The sequence below is a fragment of the Corylus avellana genome, chromosome 2, assembly GCF_965113065.1.
Source record: "Corylus avellana chromosome 2, dhCorAvel1.hap1.2, whole genome shotgun sequence".
Classification (NCBI taxonomy): domain Eukaryota; kingdom Viridiplantae; phylum Streptophyta; class Magnoliopsida; order Fagales; family Betulaceae; genus Corylus; species Corylus avellana.
In genome coordinates, this window is record NC_142491.1 from 4,047,432 (window position 1) to 4,068,280 (window position 20,849).

The 20,849-nt window shown below is 34.9% G+C and overlaps 2 protein-coding genes across 2 annotated transcripts; one reads left to right on the plus strand and one right to left on the minus strand.

The window, feature by feature from the left end:
• The first annotated feature begins 8,619 nt into the window (after positions 1 to 8,619).
• Positions 8,620 to 12,263, plus strand: LOC132185347 (DNA-binding bromodomain-containing protein). Its single transcript, XM_059599136.2, has 3 exons — positions 8,620 to 9,178; positions 9,271 to 9,826; positions 11,078 to 12,263. Exons 1-3 carry the CDS (start codon positions 8,850 to 8,852, stop codon positions 12,092 to 12,094), a joined length of 1,902 nt encoding a protein of 633 aa, XP_059455119.2. The 5' UTR covers positions 8,620 to 8,849; the 3' UTR covers positions 12,095 to 12,263.
• Positions 12,264 to 12,480: 217 nt separating this feature from the next.
• Positions 12,481 to 18,542, minus strand: LOC132185398 (protein EMSY-LIKE 3). The gene is made up of 10 exons (XM_059599178.2): positions 18,219 to 18,542; positions 16,493 to 16,698; positions 16,290 to 16,399; positions 15,918 to 16,170; positions 15,551 to 15,769; positions 15,404 to 15,472; positions 13,423 to 13,665; positions 13,263 to 13,331; positions 13,076 to 13,139; positions 12,481 to 12,854 (listed from the first exon to the last, which is right to left on the minus strand). Exons 1-10 carry the CDS (start codon positions 18,244 to 18,246, stop codon positions 12,805 to 12,807), a joined length of 1,311 nt encoding a protein of 436 aa, XP_059455161.1. The 5' UTR covers positions 18,247 to 18,542; the 3' UTR covers positions 12,481 to 12,804.
• Between the last annotated feature and the right edge of the window lie 2,307 nt (positions 18,543 to 20,849).

Below are 20,849 nucleotides of genomic sequence, written 5' to 3' on the forward strand. Positions count from 1 at the left end.
CTCTCTCCTCACTTTTCTATGTCATTTTCAATCAAACCCTTATTCAAACCTTAATTCTACATTTATTATTTTAAAATTATTCTTTAATCTTTAGTCTTATTCTAAGCAAGCTCCTTCATCTCCAAATACGTCCTAGCCCCAAATTCTTTGTTCACCATCATGCAATGGTAATTGAGTAGCTTAATATATCACTTACCCAAAAATGATTAAATAACATAGATTGTTTTAATACACTTTACATTAAGGGATTAAATTGAAATTTGCCTTATATTAAAAAATAATTAATTTTTATTTGTTTATATTTTCTTAACATTGAATGAATACTAGTTTTATTTCAACCCTAAAATATAAGAAAGGAAAAGATACGTACTCATGAAATTCTTCTCATGATGAATTTTTTGCAGATGCTTAAGACTGTTTTCTTCAAAAAAATGCTGGACGGAGTAAAACAAATGAAGCATTTAGAATTGTCTTTTGCAACTGCAACCTTGATTCAAACCGCCAATATAATTTATGATAAAATTATATCAGTGAAGTCACACCAATCCTAAAAAGTTTGGCGGATGACATAAAAGTTTGCAATCGGAACTGAGAACGGATATACAAGATAGAAAAGAAGAAGAAAAAAAAAATGATATCTTCGAAAAAATTGTAAAGAATGATAGATTTAAGGTGGTTGATTCAAAATAAGTGCTTAAGATTTATGTCCAATTAGGGATATTATATAAGAATATCAATCTCCATATATTATAAGAATATTTGGACAAAGTTTGGAGAAGTTTCATTTTTTGAACTTAGTAAGTGGATCACCATTAAAGCACACATAATAATTAAGCGAGATAAATTCATTATTAAATCAACCTCCAAAGACACCATCCAAGCCTTCTGATTGTCATGTTGTGAGGCTATTCTTCTCATTAAGAGTTTGTTAGAACTCACACTGAAACTCGATCACGTCAAAGTACATCTCTATTTGAGCAATTTAAGAGCAGGGTTGGTAGAAACAATATCGGCCTGAAACGTGTAGGGTAGGTAGAAGATCGAAGTTGTGATTTGCTTGTGTTTGTTTTCTTTGGAAGAAAATCCCACCACAATATAAGCGTAGGAGTGAGTCAGGCTTAATCAGACGGGTAGGCCACATAATTTAATTAGGATTGTCGAATTTAATGCATGCATCTTTTTGTTTTAAAATGAATTTTTCTGATATTATCATTGTCCAAATCATAAGTTAATTTTTCTGATATTAGTAAAGTGAAGACATTGTGCTATGCGTTAATGATGCATCTTTTTGTTTTTGTTGTCCTCAACTGTGAATCAATAGGGTAAAACATTAGTTTGTTATTATCTGATTACCTTCCTTCATATAAGGTGTATATATATATATATATATATATTGGATCAAGACCTGTCGTCAATTATCAATCCATATATATATAATGTTGTTTTGATTATCGTATTTAAGAGAAAGAAAAACACAATTAATGCATGAAAAAGTTTCGGGACCTCCCGACTTTGAGTTTTCCGAATCATTACATATATTTTGAATTAACATAAAAAGTAGATAAAGTCCACTTAACCCTCTCAAACTATCACCCTAATGACAATCTACCCCCCAAACTATCAATTGTAACAATTTAACCCCCAAAATTACCAAAACAATGACAATGTACCCTCATGTTTAACAAAATGACGAAATTACCCTTACTAAAATAAAAACTAAAATACTAAAATTTATATATATTTTTTTCAAATTTTAAGGGTATTTTTGTCTTATTGAAAATTATAGATGGGCAATTTTGTCATTTTGCTAGCATTGGGAGGTACATTATCATTGTTTTGGTAGTTTTGAGGGTAAATTGTTATAATTGATAGTTTGAGAGTAGATTGTCATTGGGGTGATAGTTTGAGGGGTTAATTAGTGAACTTTACTTAAAAAGTATTTTTATTAGGTTAATTGATGCTAAAATACAAGAGGTATATAAATTGGCTAAAGATAACCACGTACGTAAAAATATAATCTAGTATATAGGTAAAGAAATCTTTGCATGCCACGTCCTCTACCATTTTATTGCCATGTCAGCTAAAGCCCGCTCTAGACCCATGGTATCCACCAGTACACACCTCATTCCACTGGATCATGCCACGTCATTCGTACCCTCTTTTAAAGGAGGAATGATAGGGACCCAACTTTTTTGCCCAACAAAAGTCCAACTTTTGCTTTATTTATTTTTTAAAAATAAAATAAAATAAAAAATGGAAAAAATGTTTGAAGCAACTCTATCTATTTTTTGTCTTTCTTTTATTTGGTATTTTTTTAAAAATGAAAATTGGTATTTTTTTCATAATAATGTCATTTTTTTCAAGAAAATGTCATTATTATGAAGAAAAATACTATTTTTTATTTTTAAAAAAATATTAAATAAAAGAAAGGCAAAAAATAGATAGGGTTGCTTCAGACATTTTTTTCATTTTTCATTTTGTTTTTTTTAGAAAAAAAATAAAGGGTAAAAGTTGGACTTTTGTTGGGCAAAAAAGTTGGGCCTTTAGCATTTCTCCTTTTAAAGAGGTTTGATACGGACACAACACAAATTCAACTCATGGCCAACTTCTCTCCTACGTGTACAAAAATTTGAATTTTAAACCAAACAAATTGTCTTCTTTCCCAAATTTTCGGAATCCCAAAATTCTCTCTCTCAATTTCTTTTGTTGTTAAATGACACGTAGGAGAGAAGTTGGTCCTAAGTTGGGTTAGTGTTGTGCCTTTAACATTTTCCTCTTTTAAATCTTTTCACCCAAGTATCCAATTAACCGTACTTGTCTGAAATGGCAACTATCATGTGATCCAAATGAGAACAATTCACGTGGCCCAATATTAGAACAAACATACAATAAATTGTCATTCCTTGATTGTTGGGCCATCGATTTTGAGAAGAAACACAGACCAGCAAAATTATGGGAGAACTAGGAAAAGGCCAATAGAAGGAGAGCACAAGGATAGATGACGAACCCACAAAGATTATATAACTTTCTACAAGGGATTGAGCGGCTTTGGGAAGTAATTGTGTTGGTAATAAACATTATATTGCATTACTCAATGAGAAATACTAGAATTTAATAAAATCTCTATATTTTATCCATCAACATTCTAGGTCGTAAAAGGTATTTGGCCCAAGTTGATGTAAAAGGGCACATGGCCCAAGTTAATGGCAAATGACACTTTACCGCCTAAGATTTTGATAGACAAAATATAAGAATTTTATTAAATTCTAGCATATCTCTTACTTAATTATACATTTATTATTTTAAAATTATTCTTTAATATTTGGTCTTATTCTAAGCAAGCTATGCTTGAACTCCAAATACGTCCTAGCCCCAAATTCTTTGTTCATCATCACGCATCATTTTTTTTTTTTCTCTAATTCATGCAATGGTGATTGAGTAGCTTAATATATCACTTACCCAAAAATGTTTAAATAAGATAGATTGTTTTAATACACTTTACATTAAGGAAAAAATAATTAATTTTAATTTTGTTTATATTTTCTTGACATTGAATGAATACTAATTTTTATTTTAACCCTAATATATAAGAAAGGAAAAGATACAGCATACTCTTGGACTTTTAAAATTTTTTATTATTATTATTATTTTTTTTTTTTGCTGATTTTTGCCCTAACATTCATGCCAACCCAAATCAAGAGTTTGCTTCCAAAACCTCATCCTAGCAATTTTTGGTAGTTTTGGGAGGGGGCATTGTCGCAATTGAAAGTTTGGGGGACATTGTTAATTGAATAGTAGTTTGAAATGTATATGAATTTTCTCCTAAAAAGAAATTCATTAACAAGTCAGTATCATTTGTTTTATTGTTTCTTTTCCGAGTCTCGATCATTACGAGTTTACAAGAAATAATCAACAATGTTTCCATTCTCTCTGCCTCTAACACTGATGAGACACTGACCATCGTGATGGGGTGATCAGATCACAAGATTCACAACTGGAGGAATAAAACTTAATTCCATGAATTTATTATTTCTATATATATAGATATTTCATTTTTTAAGATGAAATTCTTCTCATGGTGAATTTTTTTTGTAGATGCTTAAGACTATTCTCTTCAAAAAATGCTGGACGGAGTAAAGCAAATGAGGAATTTAGATATGTTTTTAACAATTGTAGCCTTGATTCAAACTGCTAATTTAATTTATCAAAAAATTGAGAAAAAAGCAGAAGTAGTACTCACCTCTCCTAATTCAAAAGCAAGAAGGCTATTCCCAGAAATTTTGGCTGATGGCATAAAAAATTTGCAATCGGAGCTGAGAAATGATATATATACTAGATAGAAAAGAAGAAAAAAAATGATATCTTTGAAGCCCTGAAATAATTGGACGAGAATGTTGCACAATATTTAATAGTCGCACATTCTGAAAAAATTGAAGTTTGATTCAAAATAAGTCATTATAATTTATTTTGATTTTATGTCATTTTGTAATTGTTATTTTATATTATAAATTAGGAAGGTGCATGTTTCGTATTAAATAATGGGTTTAAACCAAAGTCCAATTAGGGACATTATATAAGAATATTAATCTCCATATTAAGATAATAGTTATACAAAATCTCAAGAGACAATGGTTACAAGAGCTACAAGATCTCAAGAGACAATAGTTACAAGAGTTCAAGAGATAAGAGTTAGAAGAACTCAAGTGACAATGGTTACAATTATTGTTGTTAATGTAAAAGTATAAAAGACTTATAACATTTATACTCTTTCTCTATAAATAGAGTATTATATACAATCAAATATATTAAGTAAAAATGTAGCGCTTTGATGTGTGACATAGGTTATAGGCCGAACCACCTTAACTTTCTTAGTCTCTCTTTCTTATTCTCATTTATTTTCTCTAAGTTCTCTTCTCTAGAAGCAACCAAGAAAACCGTTGAATTGATGTTGCCACTTCTTCAAAACATGAGTGTGGAGGGTAAAGAAAAATCCGAGAAGAGATCATGAAAGGGGAGCAAGCCAAAAAGAGAAAATGGTGGAATATCGAACCAACTTTAAATATCAAGTTTTTTTCCCTGTATTTAATATAGTTATTGTAATTGAACTTATGATATGTTTGAACCTTCTTGTTTCTTATAATGTTTTTCCATATTGTTCACTGTTAGTAATGTGGAAATTCTTCTAGTCAATTTTGAGTGGGTTGAAATTTATTAATGCATTCACAGATTATTTATTTTTATTTTTTTAATATTTGTCGATCATGCAAATTCCAAATTAAGAGTAATCTCAAATTGATAAATCCACATCATATGCTCTTACGAAATCCCTTTGCCCCTAATATGCACAAATGGATTGTGTTGCACTGTTTAACCACATAATTTTTCTTCGAATAATAACATAAGACTATATATATATATATAGAGAGAGGTTTGCATGACAATAGCTAAGGTTTGCATTAAAGGTTTAGAATACATGGCATGTGTTCAATAACAATCAACAATATAAAGTGATAAAATGCACACAAAACCAAATACAACATTCTCTGGAGGACCACAAATTCATTGGTAGGTTCAAAAAGGAAAACAACACCACATGACCCACATCTTCACTCCTTACTTTATTCTCACTCAACTAACCCTAAAGACAAACACATAATTGTAATTTATAATTCCCAACATCCGTGAACATCCACATATGATATATGTCCGGCTAGAGCACATATTTTGTAATTTAATGGACGGATATGATAGATTCTTTAATTTAATAAACAACCATGATTGTTTTGTATTTATTTTTTTAATTTAATTTAATTTTCATTTTCATTTTTTTGTGCATGGGACTTGGGAGACTCACAAAATGTGTATTTCTTAGACACACATACTATATGCATCGTCTGCACACATAATGTATGTGTTTTGACATTATATTGGTTAAAAAATTACTTATTCACACCAGCTTATTTTCATTCTGTCTCTCCTCTTCTAACAATGTCTCATAGTCAACAACCGCTGGAAAGATAAACACTAATGATATACTAACCACATTGGTGAGTGATCAGATTTGCTATTTATTTTTGTATTTTTGTATTTATTATTTTTATTATTATTATTATTATTATTATCTTGGACTCTCTACCTTCTACTCTGATTAACTATCAAAGTCTTTTTTATGCATGTTAGATCACAAGATTCACAGCTGGATCAATGAAACTTAATTCCATGAATTTAGTGATTTACAGAATCTATCATATCCGTCCATATATATATTTCATTTTTTAAGATGAAATTTCTCATGGTGATTTTTTTTGCAGATGCACTATTCAAAAAATGCGGGATGCAGTAAAGCAAATGAAGCATTTATAATTGTTTTTTTGCAACTACAGTCTTGATTCAAACCGATGATTTAATTTTTGATAAAATTGAGAAAAAATTGGAAGTTGTACTCTCAACCTCGAGAAACTAGATGTCATTATTCCATTCATGAAAAGTTTGGATGATGACATAAAAAATTTGCAATCAGAGCTAAAAAGGATATACAAAGATAGTAAAGAAGAAAAAAAAATGATATCTTTGAAGTCTTGGAACTATTGGACAAGAATGCAACACATTTAACAGTCGCACATTCTGAAAAACTTGTAAAGAAGGATGGATTTAAGGTGGTTGATTCAAAATAAGTCCTTACGATTTATTTTGATTTTATGTCATTTTGTAATCGTTATTTTATATTATAAATTAGGAAGGTGTTTCGTATTAAATAATAGGTTTAAACCAAAGTCCAGTTAGGGATATTATATAAAAATATTAATCTCCATATTAAGACAATAGTTATACAAGATCTCAAGAGACAATGATTATACAAGATCTTAAGAGATAATGGTTACAAGAGCTACTAGATCTTAAAGACAATGGTTACAAGAGTTCAAAAGACGAGAGTTACAAGAATTCAAGTGTCAATAGTTACAATTATTGTTGTTAATGTAAAAGTATAAAAGACTTGTAACGTTCATAATCTCTCTATAAATAGAGTATTATATACAATCAAATAAATCAAGAAAAAATATAGCCAGAGCGGGGTTGGTAGTAACAATATTAGAAACATCTAGCTAGAGCTTGAGATTTGTTTTTATTTGTTTTCTTTGGAAGAAAATCCCTCTTTGGGTGAAAAGCACCTTGAGGCAGGTAGGAATAGAATTTAGGGAAAAATATAAAAAGACCTCCAAATTACTAGCCGTTTGCAATATAGTCTCCAATGTTTAAAAGGTACTAAAGTAGCCTCCAAACTACTAAAATCTATCAAAAAGGCTACTTATTTTTTATATTCCTATAATACCCATATTCTTTTAACAAATAAAATAATAAAGTAATTGTAAAAAAAAAAAAACCAAACAATTTTTTAAAAATACAAAAAAAGGGCGAATAAATACAAAAAAAAATCAGAAGAAATTTTTGGAATAAATAAATAATTAGTCATTGTAGTTGATCTAAATTACAAATTGCTTCATGTCGTATTAAAGTAAAATCAATGGGCAAATAAAAACAATTTTTTAACAGAATTTGACTCAAATGGCTAAATCTCAAGAACCATACATTTGATTTTACTTTAATACGACATGAATAGTCACTATAGTTGGCCTAAATTATTTATTTATTCCAATTTTTTTTTTTTTTTTTTTGTATTTATTCGCTCATTGGTTTTTTGTATTTTTAAAAAATAGTTTTTTTTTTTACAATTATTTTATTATTTTATTTATTAAAAGAATAGGAATATTATAGGAATATATTAAAAAAAAAAAGTAGCGTTTTTGATACATTTTGGTAGTTTTGGGGCTACTTTAATACCTTTTGAATATTAGAGGGTTATATTGCAATTTAAGATTTTTTTTTTTTTTTTTTTTCCTAGAATTTACTATCCGTGTGTTTTCTCCGTACAAGATGGTGGATGAGGGCATGCATAACTTGTGTTTTCTCGACTGAAGTGGACGGCCAGGATGGGGTTTTGGAAGCAAACTCTGGATTTTTTTTTTTTTTTTTTTTTTGCATTGATGATATATATATATATATATATATATATATATATATATATATATATTTAAAATCAATTTTTATTCATAAAAACTGGGATTCGGGACAGAGCCCTACATAGATAGAGCTAATTGCTCTAAAATAACAATGTCAAAAATACACTGGGGGTTCTTCGAGCCACACATGGTCAGTTGAGATCTTTAAAGCGTTCTGGGCCAATTCATGAGCCGCTGAATTGGCTTCTCGTTTGACATGGCGAACATTCCATCTATGGAGGAACCCCAAAATCAATCGGGTGTCATCTATGAGCTGCCCATATCATAGCCAGTTTGGGTTTGGATCGTTTATGGCCTTCACTACCAGTAGAGAGTCCCCCTCCAAAAGAATGTCGTGAATTCCAACCTCTCTACAGAATTCCACTGCACAGAGGGCAGCAAAAGCTCTATCTATGAATGTTAGGGCCGAAATCATAAATTTAAAAAAAAAAAAAAAAAAAAAAAAACGTTTAAATAATTTTTCAAAAGCCCATAAACTTACATCTCTCCGAACGAAGCCCAAAAATCACTAGCAATAAATAATATGACAAAAATAACAAGTCCATTACCCAGATCAGATGGGCTCAAAATTCAATCCCACAGAGAGAGACAAAGCGACAAACAGACACAAAAGGGCCGCTCCAGAAATAAAATTTGAACAAAGGACAACCCTAGGAACTCAAACCAATCCCCCAGGGATAAATTCGTACTTTCACAGCTCCAAATCACAGAACAAAGGATTCCAGAGGACGAAAACCATGAATAGGAAAAGCAACGGCAAAGTTAATAATCATGGTGGTGATGATGGCGAGAGAAGAAGAGAGCGAAGCGTGGGGTACATGGGAGGAGCTTCTGCTAGGGTTCGCCGTGAAGCGCCACGGGCTCGCCGACTGGGACTCCGTTGCAGCGGAGGTCCGCACCAAGAGCTCTCTCCCTTGCCTCTTCCTCACAGCTCACCACTGCAAGGTCAAGTTCCACGACCTTAAACGCCGCTTCTCCTCCCAAAACGCCGACGTTCTCGAACGCCACGAGGACGAGACTATCCCCTGGCTCGACGAGCTGAGGAAGCTCCGCGTCGCCGAGCTTAAGCGAGAGGTCCGAAACTACGACGTTTCAATCCTGTAAACTCTATCTCTCTCTCTCTGTCCATCTATGTGAGATTTGAGATTTTCTAATTTTGGATCTGAGATTTGTTTGTTTGTGGTTGAGCAAGTTCTTTGGAGACGATGGTGAAGAGGTTGGAGGAAGAGCGAGAGCTGAACGTGAGAGGGAATGGAATTTTCCAAGGAAAACCAGATCTGGAAGAACTGCGAGAGAGATCGGAGAACGACAAAGGTGACGAACCGGAGAAAACCGGCGGGGAGTTGGACCGTTCCGTCAACGAGTCCAACACCACCGGTTCGAAAGGAAAATCCGGTGGCGAAGAGGTAAGATTAGGACTCGAAGCGCTCCGCACCGGTTCGAGTGGACCGGAATCGGAACCGATGGCCGAGAACTCGCACGACGGGAGCTCCGATACCGTGGCTAAGAGCCAGTCCGAGATCGAGTTGCGTAGCGACTCGGCGGCGCGGGAGAGCAGCGAGGTGCAGAGCTCGGCAAGCTTGTCGCGGAAGAGGAAAAGGAGGGGACGCCGGAGAATGGAGGCTTCCGGCGGACTGGATCCGGCGGAGACCATGGAGGACACCGGGAAATCGCAGCCGTTCGTTAGGGTTTTGGAGATGATTAGAGCGCAAAGCGGTTCGCTGTTCGAGCGCCGGCTCGAAAGCCAGGTATTGGTTTGTCGCCCCTCAAGCCTCAAGCCTCAAGGGGCATATTTGGGTTTTCACTCATTTTCAAGTTTTGCTCTGCAAACGAAGATAAAAACAACAATTTAAAAATCAATTTTAGGTATAATCTATAATTTTTCCATATGTTTTATAAAAATGATTCATTGTAAAGTTTTAATATTATAATCATCATTTTTTATTAAATAATTTAGATTTCGATACTGCATGTAATTAATATGAAAACGCCAAAATGATTTTTTCTTGTTTTTTAATTTTCAAAATATTTCTTTTTGAACATGTTGTCTATTTGGTTTTAGTTGTTATACATTATAATAATTAGATCTTATGAAGATGCACATGCACGGCTTCCTCGGATTGTTTTAATTTGTTTTATATATTCTAACACATGGTCAAGTGCAATCCCATGACTCATTATTCTCCAATAATTTGGGACCACTTAAATATAGTTTGGTTGGTTTAATTAAAGTTGACCATGCAATCCATGATTTCATTATTGTCGAATAATTTGGGACCACTTTTATATAGTTTGGTTAGTTCAATTAAAAGTTAGGTTTTAAGAATACACATCCTCAACAAGTTTGTTTTTTTAATTGTTAATAATTTGGACAGTAAATATGGTTATTGACGTGTCTCGGGCAACCTACTCTCTATTTGAATATGTGGGCTCCAAAATGATTAAAATTTTTCTTTGTGAAAATAAAGAGTAGAAATTAGAAAATTGAAGAAAAATTTAGGTTTTTTTTTCATGCACATGAAATTTTCTCTAGAAGTAAGCCAAGATCACTGTCTTGTTTACACAGACCATGTCATTGACTTGTGGTTTTGTGGGCCTCCGAAAAAAGAGAGTTATGGGCCCTACATGTCTTTTGTTCGTCACTTGAGCTGTTTTTTCTAAAATCCTTCTTGATTTAGACGCTTTTAACTTCCATAAAAGGAACTATACATTTGTAGTTACTAGTTAGATTTAGCTTCACCCTATCTACCAGTTGGGTTTCATTTCGGTTAAAATTAGATCAGGTGTGTTTTTTTTTTTTTTTTTAAACATGTGTCCCATAATATAACACAAGGGACACGTGTTCCAATTTCAATTGGTTTAGTTCTAGTTAGAACCGGACCCGATCTAAAATCTTAGTAAGAATTGATCTAAAGGTTAGGATTATTATTTCAGTAGTGTATGATATTTGTGAGAATAAAAATACTCAATCGATATAAAAATCTGCTACCATTGTGCAGGAAAATGAGGAGTACAAAAACTTGGTGAAGCAGCATGTGGATTTGGAAACAGTACAAAGCAGGCTCGTCAAGGGCAACTATTCCTCATGCACCCTCGCATTCTACCGAGACCTTCTGCTTCTCTTCAACAACGCTGCCCTATTCTTTCCCAAGTCCTCCCTTGAGTCGATCACTGCCCACCAGCTCCGCCACCTCCTGTTGAATGAGATCCCAAAACGCAACAACTCATTCCCAAAAGAACCTTCACCAACACCCAATGCAGCAGCATCACTATTGCAGCCTAAACCTGAGTTAGAAAGATCACATTCATTGCTTGCAAAACACAACTCGCCTGCTCCGATAATTGTTTGCCGCAAACGGAGTTCCATTTCAGCTAAACCTAATTCCTCTGCCATTACCATCGGTCAAAAAGATAAGCAAGCAAGCGATGAGAAGATGCCAGTTCTTGATCCGAACTCGTTGCCCATTAAGCCCTCTTCAGACAATAGTATGTTGAAAACTAATGCCAACGATAAGCCTGTAACTGGAGTCAGAAGCTCGAGAAGGAGCAATAAGAACCCAACAAACAATAATACCAGTAGTGCTTCCAGCAAGAAGCAAACAAGTATGAGCCCTGGCTCAAAACCTGGGTTAGGTAATAAACTAGAGACTCCCAAAAGTGATCAGAAGAATAAAACCGAAGCATTGACGTTGGGGAAAAAACGAAGCGCAGCCGATTTCTTAAAAAGAATTAAATGGAACTCTCCGGGGGAAACTGTGAAGAGTAGTTCTAGTAAAGAGAAGAAAAGTAGGCATAATGGGAAGGGGGGTGACAAGAAAGAGAGGAGGGCGTTAAGGCAAAGCAGTGAAAGGAAACTTGTGAGGGGGGAGGAGAGTAGTCCATCAAAGCGGAGTGTTGGAAGGCCACCAAGAAAGGCAGCGGAGGCAAATGCAGTTTCGGTGAAGCGCGGTAAGGGGGCCAGTGGAGGAAAGGAAGTGGCGGTCTTGAAGCGGCCAAGAAAGCGAGCTAGGAGGTAGAAGAATGGCTCCATTGGTTGCATCTGTATATTATGTAACTCCATTTAATTTAACTAATTAGAAAGTTGTAGACCCTGTAAGATGCATCTTCTTTTGGTCCCACAAATATTAGTTAGACTAATCAGATGAGAATACTCTCAAATCAATCCGACCCAATAGATTTTGTGGATGTGGGAGAAAGAAATTTGTTCTCTTTTTATTGGTAGACAACCATTAGGCCCAAACTACCCGTGCCTTTTATAAGTTATATGAATGGATTAGGATCCCCTAAAATTCAGATTATAAAAAAAGAGAGAGAGAGAGAGGAAGAGGTTGGGGATATCTTGAAATTTAAAATTTTTTAAATAAAGTTTCACAGAGAGAGAGAGAGAGAGAGAGAGAGAGGGTTATGCAAGACTAAGACAATTTTATACACGATCACACGTTAATCACTGATCAAATAATGTACACTACCATCAGCCTTTCCTAAGTGAACTCTTACAGAGAAGAAATAAATTATTTCCCAGCTACAATAATTCCCATCCTACGTTAAAAGCTATCCTACTAGTCCCAAGCCCAAGAGTTATCCCGTGGGGAAAGATATACTTTGAATGGCATTTGCGCGAGAAAGTAGCCTTAAAATCAGATGCTTGATTTTAATAGCTTAACAGTCTGTTCATCTTATTACTCCCACCAAGCCTTGTATCACCGCCGTTATAACAAGTCCCTAATCATTCTCGGTCCATCGACTGCCCAAGCGAGAACTGCCGGCCACCCTCATCTGTTTAAAGAAGAAAAAGGAGACAAGAACAACTCAGATAATTGGCTTTAGGTATGAATGTGTTTCTTTATTATTATTATTTTTTTTTATACCATTCCATTCCCAAAGCTAAGGAAGAAATGGGCATGCTTGATGAGATTTGACATCAAATGCTAACAAAGTGCACAGGCTCAATATCCAAGTAACATCTTAAGAATAATGGAAGGTCAAACAAAAAGTACCGCTTTCGCCATCAGAAATCTCGTTGAGCCTTGAAATTGCATCAATAAGTGCTTGTTCTTGCTCCTGCAATGAAAATTTAACAAGCAGATTTAACAAAGAACTGGAAATACAACACAAGCTCGAGAAGAAACCCAGGGAGAGGCAACACCCCACCGCAAGGGATTTTGGTGGGTTCTCCCTTCTTACCTTCAACACTTTCTTGGCTTTCTCAATTTCAAGAGGATCTGGATGATTTGCACCAAAAACTCTCTCCACCTGCCCAAATTCACCAGAAAAATATACAGATTTAAAAAAACTAACTTTAAACTTAATGATTACACATATGGATCAACCCACTTTCACTTACCTCCTTGATTAGGGTATCTGTCTGGAGAATTTTTATATCATCAGGTGCCTTCTTTCCAATACCATTTTGCGATGGCAGAAAATCCTTTCTGGAATGACCTTTTGTAGCCCCTCTACCTCTTCCTACACCTGGAACACTATCTCGGGCTACAGATCTATTCATCCCATGACCTGATCCACCATAACCCCCTCGATGGGAGATTCCAGGATCCTCCCCTACCCATTGAATATCCTCAGGAGAGATCTGTGCTTTAAGAATTATGAAATCAATAAAAGCAAAAGCAGAATGTGTATGCAACTAAAATATCATTCCTTGGGAAAAAACCTTAATGCAAAAACGGAAGGCAACTCATACTTTTCTTAGTCAACTACAGTCATACATAACCCTAATTATACCATACAAAGGGCAACATCTTATGCATTCCAAGACTAATCTTTCCAATGTATAATTTAATAGATAGTACTTTCAGCTACAGACAAGTCCCAGAGTGGATGAGGTAATCCATCTCAAGTCAGGAGGGGTGCAAAATCAAAACAAATAAATTGCAAGACCCGTCCCAATAGAAACAATAGTTGTGATTCCTAAATAAGACAAACAACACTATTGGCAGGATCCAATGTACACTAGGAAGTCGGTGAGAACCCACCACATCATCAATAATCAAATGGCAATAAAACCAGTTCAATTGATCCCATACGTTCTAAATACATATATCTGTGTGCAAGAGGGTGGCTGCATGCGCATGTGTGTACGTGTGTCCTTTCCATATTTAATAAAACAGACTATTAACGTATTTTTATCATTAAGAGTGAAGACATTATCACTCTCAAAAGGAAAAAGAAAAAAAAAAGGCACAAGGAATTGAGGTGTAAAAGAAGAAAATTAGGTTCATTTTAATAATTAGTGCCCAGTATTTTACAGATAATACCATGCAGAACCGGCTGAAATGCTAATACCAGCAGAAAGAGCCAAAACATCTCCAAATAATCGGAACAAGCCAGCTTAGAAAGGAATATTGAGCAAGATGGAATAGAGAGGGCTTAACGTTCTAGTTTAGTTAATAGAGAGGAATACTTCGGCCGTTCAGGCTGGAAAGGTTCAGCTGGGTCTTATTAGGAGCCTTAAAATATATCTTGGGATTTAGATTAAAAAAAAGGGCTCATAAATAATTTGCTGAAACTAGAAAGGTCCACGATTAATTAAGAATAACAACAGTAGGATGGAAATTTTGTGTCATGGAATCATACAAAAACTATTATTGCCTTGTAAATTTTGCAGTTGATTCATGACCCTAAAAAAGAATTTCATATCTAGCAAAAGAAAATGAACTTGAGATAATGTAAAGAAGTGGAGAACTTTTGAAGTTAAAACAAAGCATAAATCCTAGAACAAGAAGTGTAAGAGTTATAATAAGAAGTTGACGAATTAATAGTATGATTATGAAGTGGTTTGTTTGACACTGGAACATACCATTAAAGATGAAGCATATCCCGATAAAATGATGATCAGCATACAAAAAGCAAACCAAGGCAAGTGAGCCAAATAGTCCACTTAGGTCAGCCCAGTAATTACCATAGAATCTATCAATGATGTCAACCACTAATAAGATGCAGAAAGAAAGTGAGGGAAAGGAGCTCTCCCTACCACGCCCAGTTCTACAATCTCCCAAAAGTGGGCAGATATGGATGGAGTTACCAACCATTTTGCCTTTCAACTTAAAAGAAGAAAGAAAGTGAGGGCATTAATGTTAAAGTTTCCTATCCTCTTTTCTCTTGTGAACATCCAATCAAAATGAGAAAAAATTTATATCCTTTCCTCTCCTCTCTTATCCCTAAGGATACTCTTTTTTCTCTCTTCGACTTCCCATAAAACTCCAGAACCTTGTGTTCGTGAACTTAAAAGGCAAATACTAAAGTGCAACTTATATGAGATTTAGGCTAGAAATTTATAAGGCCATGGGGAGATAAAGCATCAGATGTACCTCTGAGAGATTGACCCACTCCCATGTCTCATTAGCAGAGCCAATATCATAGACCAGAGCATGTCTCCCCTGACAAACATAAATGGAATTCAGCTAAATATATAACTGCAGTCTAGATTTACATGCAATCAAGAGCCATATATACACCTCAGCTGGATTGTAGTCAGTTATGACAGCTTCATAGAAATTATTGTCATCAGGCCACTTGGTCCTCACTCTCCTCCCAATCAATGGATCCAACGTTGCTCCTTCCGGAGGCTGACTTGCAACAGCACCAGAAGGAACCCTATTAGCAACTTGACCTCTCCCACTTGGACCTGACAAAGGGTACTGCTTCATTGAAGATGGACCAGGCAACCCCTGACCCTGTAAAACAAAATGGGTAGCAAGGAAAAAGACCAATCAAATGAAAAACTTACAAAAATTCTAAGTAATTAGTCCAAATATTTCACATAAATGAATTATTTTCTACCTTTTTATGCATATAAGTCCAAATTTCATAAATTCAACTTACTGGTTTCTGCTTCTTGCCCTTGGTTCCTGGCATGGATCCTCGCTTTGCAGTTGATGAAGATGGTTGGTGAGATGCAGCTATGGCTTGTTGATGAAATGGTGGAGATGGCCCACCATATGATTGTGAAGGTACTGACTGGGCTATTTTCTGTTTCTTGCGAGATGCAGAGACAGTGGGACTGGGTACGGGATCATGAACAGCTTGACTGGTACTGAGCATGCCAGATTGATGCCCACCTGCCTGTCTCCACTCCCTAGTGGCATTACCCAACGCAGTGCCGATTAAAAGACGAGAGAAAAGCTTGCTAAAATATAACAGATTGTACATCTCAAATAAACAGAGCTTGTTTCTTAAATCTTAAACCTATCAGACCTTATGCGTCGTATCACATCATCTGCATTAACCCGTCCTAGAAGTTCTCGGTGCTCCTCATTTGATAGTCTCAACTCTTTTCTAAGTTCTGTTATTAAACTTTCCTTCTCCTGAAGAAAAAAGATTTCATGTAGTAGTCATTTAAACCTGATCACACAAATTTAAAGACATTAGATTCCTGAAAACTAAATGACCAAAAGTACCCAAGTAATGGCATCAGCTTGCGCTTTGAAGGCTCTTAGAACTGAGCTGTATGCTTCTTGCTCAAGTTGGTGAATTTGGGTCTCCATATCAGTTTCACCATACATCCTTGGATATGGGACAGAACCCACAGCAGATCTTCCATTTCCGGCAACACGGCCTCTAGGAATTCTATTTTGATGTGATGGAGGAAGATCGTCATCAGTTCCTGCAAATTTTTTCAGAATGCGACACAGATTTATTACTCCACCGGAATTCAGAGAAACAGTAATAAAGAAAAAAGTTTGCCAGATGACTCCTTGTATTGATGTTTTTTTTTTTGTATTGATGTTTGCCAGAAGATGACATATCAAGCATGGAAAAGTTATCTGATTCTATTATTGCAAGTACAGACTCCAGCAAAATAGCTTATAGCAAACAGAAACAGCCTGAGCGAGTTGAGAAGATAAAAGAGCAAAATAGTAAACAGAAAGTACATTGAAGGTATTCTTAAGTAGGGTTAAAGACATTATAACTTATGCAGTACAATAAAAAGGTGCATGGCTCAGAGGAAAAGATAACAGCCAAATGCACCTTAAGGCTTTTGCCCCTTTGTGTATTGAGCAAAAGCTTCGTCTCTCAGATTTACGATGCCAACATTCCCCCAACTCCATTGGGGTTGTGGATTGAACCAAATGAGTTCATTTTCAAAGAGCAGACATCCCAATAGCCAAAAAGGAAAACAATATGACGTTGCTCAAATGTAAGGACAGCAGCAATAAAGAATACAGCATTTAATCATTTAAGCTTCAGACTTACTAAGATGGCATCAATTAAGTTTTCTCACTTTCCAAAAATCAAGTTATCCACCATTAAGATATCAAATTAGCAACCAACCAGAAAAAAAAAAAAAAAAAAAAAAAAAAAATTCCTTCTTTTAGGAGGAACTAGAGGTTTTCCCAAAACTCATGAGAGCAACAAACTGCCACTAGCATATAGAAAAAGGTGGAATACAACGTTACAGCGAAGATACCATAATTCCAGCGAAGCTTTAGCAATGCTGAACTTTCAGCTCATTAACAATGTCTTCTAATTGACCAAGTAAATTACAAAGGCATTTCTATTTCGCACTTGCTAAGAGTGTTGCTTAACGTACAGCATGGGAAAACAGTATTGCTGAACTTCATTTGGGCCTTTCTTATTCCTAGTTGTCAAAACTTCTCTAAAGCCAAACTAAAGCCTTTTTGTTATGAACCACGAATTGCATCAATCATAATGCAATATCCTACTCTTTCTTCAGTAGCATCAATTCTACAACAAAACTGTAAATGGGTTTAATCCCTCGACAATGAGAAAACCAGCCTGAAAAAAAAAAACTAATCACGAGAACAAAAAAAAAAAAGAGGTTTAAAATACCGAAGAAACAATGTCTTCTTGAGTTCTTCTAGACCCTTTCAATAAAAGAAACTGATTTAAGCCCCAAAATCATACAAAGGCTCCAGATTTTTCTTAGAGAACCGAAACTAGTACCATTCATCAGAAACAGCCAAAATCAAGAACCACAGAACCAAATTCTCGTCCAACCCACCACGAATTACAGTCCCAAAACCCAAATTTTTCCCCTCAAAGAAACCCAAAACCCCAACATTAACCAAAATTCAAGCAAACGCAAACCCTAACTCCCCAAACAAAACGCGCCCAAAAACCCAAATCACCCAAAAAGAAAGCAGATTTAGAGCGAAAACTTACCACTGCTATCGTACGGCTCGTAGTCCATAGCCAGTTTACCACTCAAACCACCAAACCCCCTCAAATTCCAAAGAAGCAAACCCAAAACCCTAAAAACTCCACACCAAAGACTGCTCGATTCAGCTTAAACCGACACCGCAACACGACGCCGTTGCAACCCGAATTTCCACTTTGAGATACGCACCGTTAAACCACAGATTCGAACGGTTATTGTTGAAGATTGAGAGAAAGAGCAGTAAGAGCAGAGTTGGGGTTCGAAGTGTGTAAGAGTAATAGGTTTTGCGAGTGGGACTTTTTTTTTTTTTTTTTTTTTTTGGGGGGGGGGTGGTGGTGACGGATTTGAAATCGGTTTACAAAGTGGGGGTTTGATTCTAATTTAGGGTTTAATTTGAGTTCCGGTGTTGTTGCTCGGGATGAGTTCCGGCGCTGCCCTAATTTACAAAAAAAATTGGTAAGTGTAAGTAGTGTACCCAAGGGGAGGAATACGGGATCTGCTGTAAATGCGAGTGGATATTAATTTTAAGGAGAAAATTCACTTTGTCTTTATGAAATTTTAGAAATTTTTTGGCAATGTAACTCTTTAATATTTTAAAATTTTTTAATTCAGACTTTTCGTTACTAATTTCTGTCTAATTGGATGAAAATCATCTCACGTGCGTATCATGTACGATTTTGATGCCTTTTATTTCATTTTTGCCCTCATTAAAACCTATAAAATTACATAATTACCTTCATTAAAACCTATGAAATTAAGATTAATTACATAATTTTATAGGTTTTAATAAGGGTAAAATTGAAATTGAGGGCATCAAAATTCCATGTGAGACGCACATGTGATGATTTTCGTCCAATTAGACATAAATTAATAATAGAGGGTCTGAATTAAAATTTTTTGAAACATTGGGGGATACATTGCCAATTTATAAACATTGGGGCTCGAATTAAAAAATTCCTAAAATTTTAGGAGAGTAAAATGAATTTAACCATAATTTTAATTATCTGGTATTCGTATGCAGATGTGAATGAGTTAGTAAAAATCATTATCCACATTAATGTGAATAAAAATATGCGAATGCGAATAATAATCGTGTTTATATATATTCACCAAAATAACATCGTTTTGGAGTTGGTAAGGGTCCGTCGCTTAAGTTATGTTTAGATTTTTTTCTTCTCGTATACCTTCCCTCACTGTAATAATAGATTCAAACTGTTGAGGTGCAATAATGCTATTCTGCTCATTTGGACGGCTCTTAGAACATGTCTTGCGGAGTGCGATTTTGAATGTCATAAAATGATTTAGCTTCCCTCACTGAACACCAATTGATTTTTAGATTAGATGGTTAAAAGTTGGATCCAACACAAACTATTTTTAAAATTGTTTAAAATATGTCATTAGAGAGACCCATTAATACTCAAAAGGTCCATTATCTCATATGCCAATAACAGATAATAATCGCATTATGCAGATGCAAATATTGCCAATAACCACGTATACATCCACTTTTACAGCCTTACTTTGGGCAGCTTGGGATAATGGCAATTGTTAGAATTTTTAAAAATATTCGGACAATATAAAAGAGAAGAGCTTTGCATGGCCACCTTTTAAGATGCGGAACTGAATTATCTTATGGGAGTAGTAATTTGTGTTTGTGAATTCGGATCGTATCGATGTATACATATGAAATTATATAAATCAATTATAATCTAACTTATTTAATTAAATGAGTCTCACTAATCCTAACAAAAGGAAGAATTTGGACCCACACGGCTATTTAAAAAGGGCATTGTCCAAAATGACTAGGCTGGCTGATTGGTTTAGGCCGAAACCAAGCCAACTCATTGGGTGCAGACTGCAGACCGAGAAAGAGAATATCCCACATAGAGTTTGTCTTGTGTGTGGCCTATAAAGTTACATCAACCCAAAAAGAAAAAGAGAAAATAAAAAAGAAAAAGAAAAAGGCTTTTAGAATGCTTTAGAAAATGAACTAGGCAAACAAGGTGGATGGTTGGTTAAAGCTATTTGCCATGTGATCACAAAATAATCACTTAAAAAAACAAAAACTCGACCAAATTGTATGCAATTTGAACAATCCCACAGAAAAAGAGCTCAGGGCTCACTTGTCTTGAGCAACTTGGATGTAGTCCCTCTCAGTAAGGTTATCTGAATTGACTGTAATTCAGCTGGCGAATAATCAATTCCGATCTTGAATTGGACCTTATCTCCGGTGTAATGGGTCTAATATGATATGGGTTGTTAATGGATGGGATGTTAACCCATTTGTAATGAGTGTGGGCTACTTCTTAGAGAATGGGTTTTTGGCCTTTTAGCCCATTTGTAATGAGTAGTTTAGTTCATTTGGGTTACGGATGTTAGGATTAATTAATTGTCTTTTGTAATTCGGGTATAAAGAGACCCAAAAACAAATAATCAGAATTCTTTCCTTACAATCCATTCATCAAATTCTATAATTTTCATTTCTGTTCATCCATCCACATCAACCAGATTACAATCCGATATACATTCATCATTTCAATTCCATCCATCACTCAAATTTCATTAAAAAAAAAAAAAAAAAATCATACAGAATTAGAAAAATACATTACATCCAGCCATGTGCATGTTAATTTACG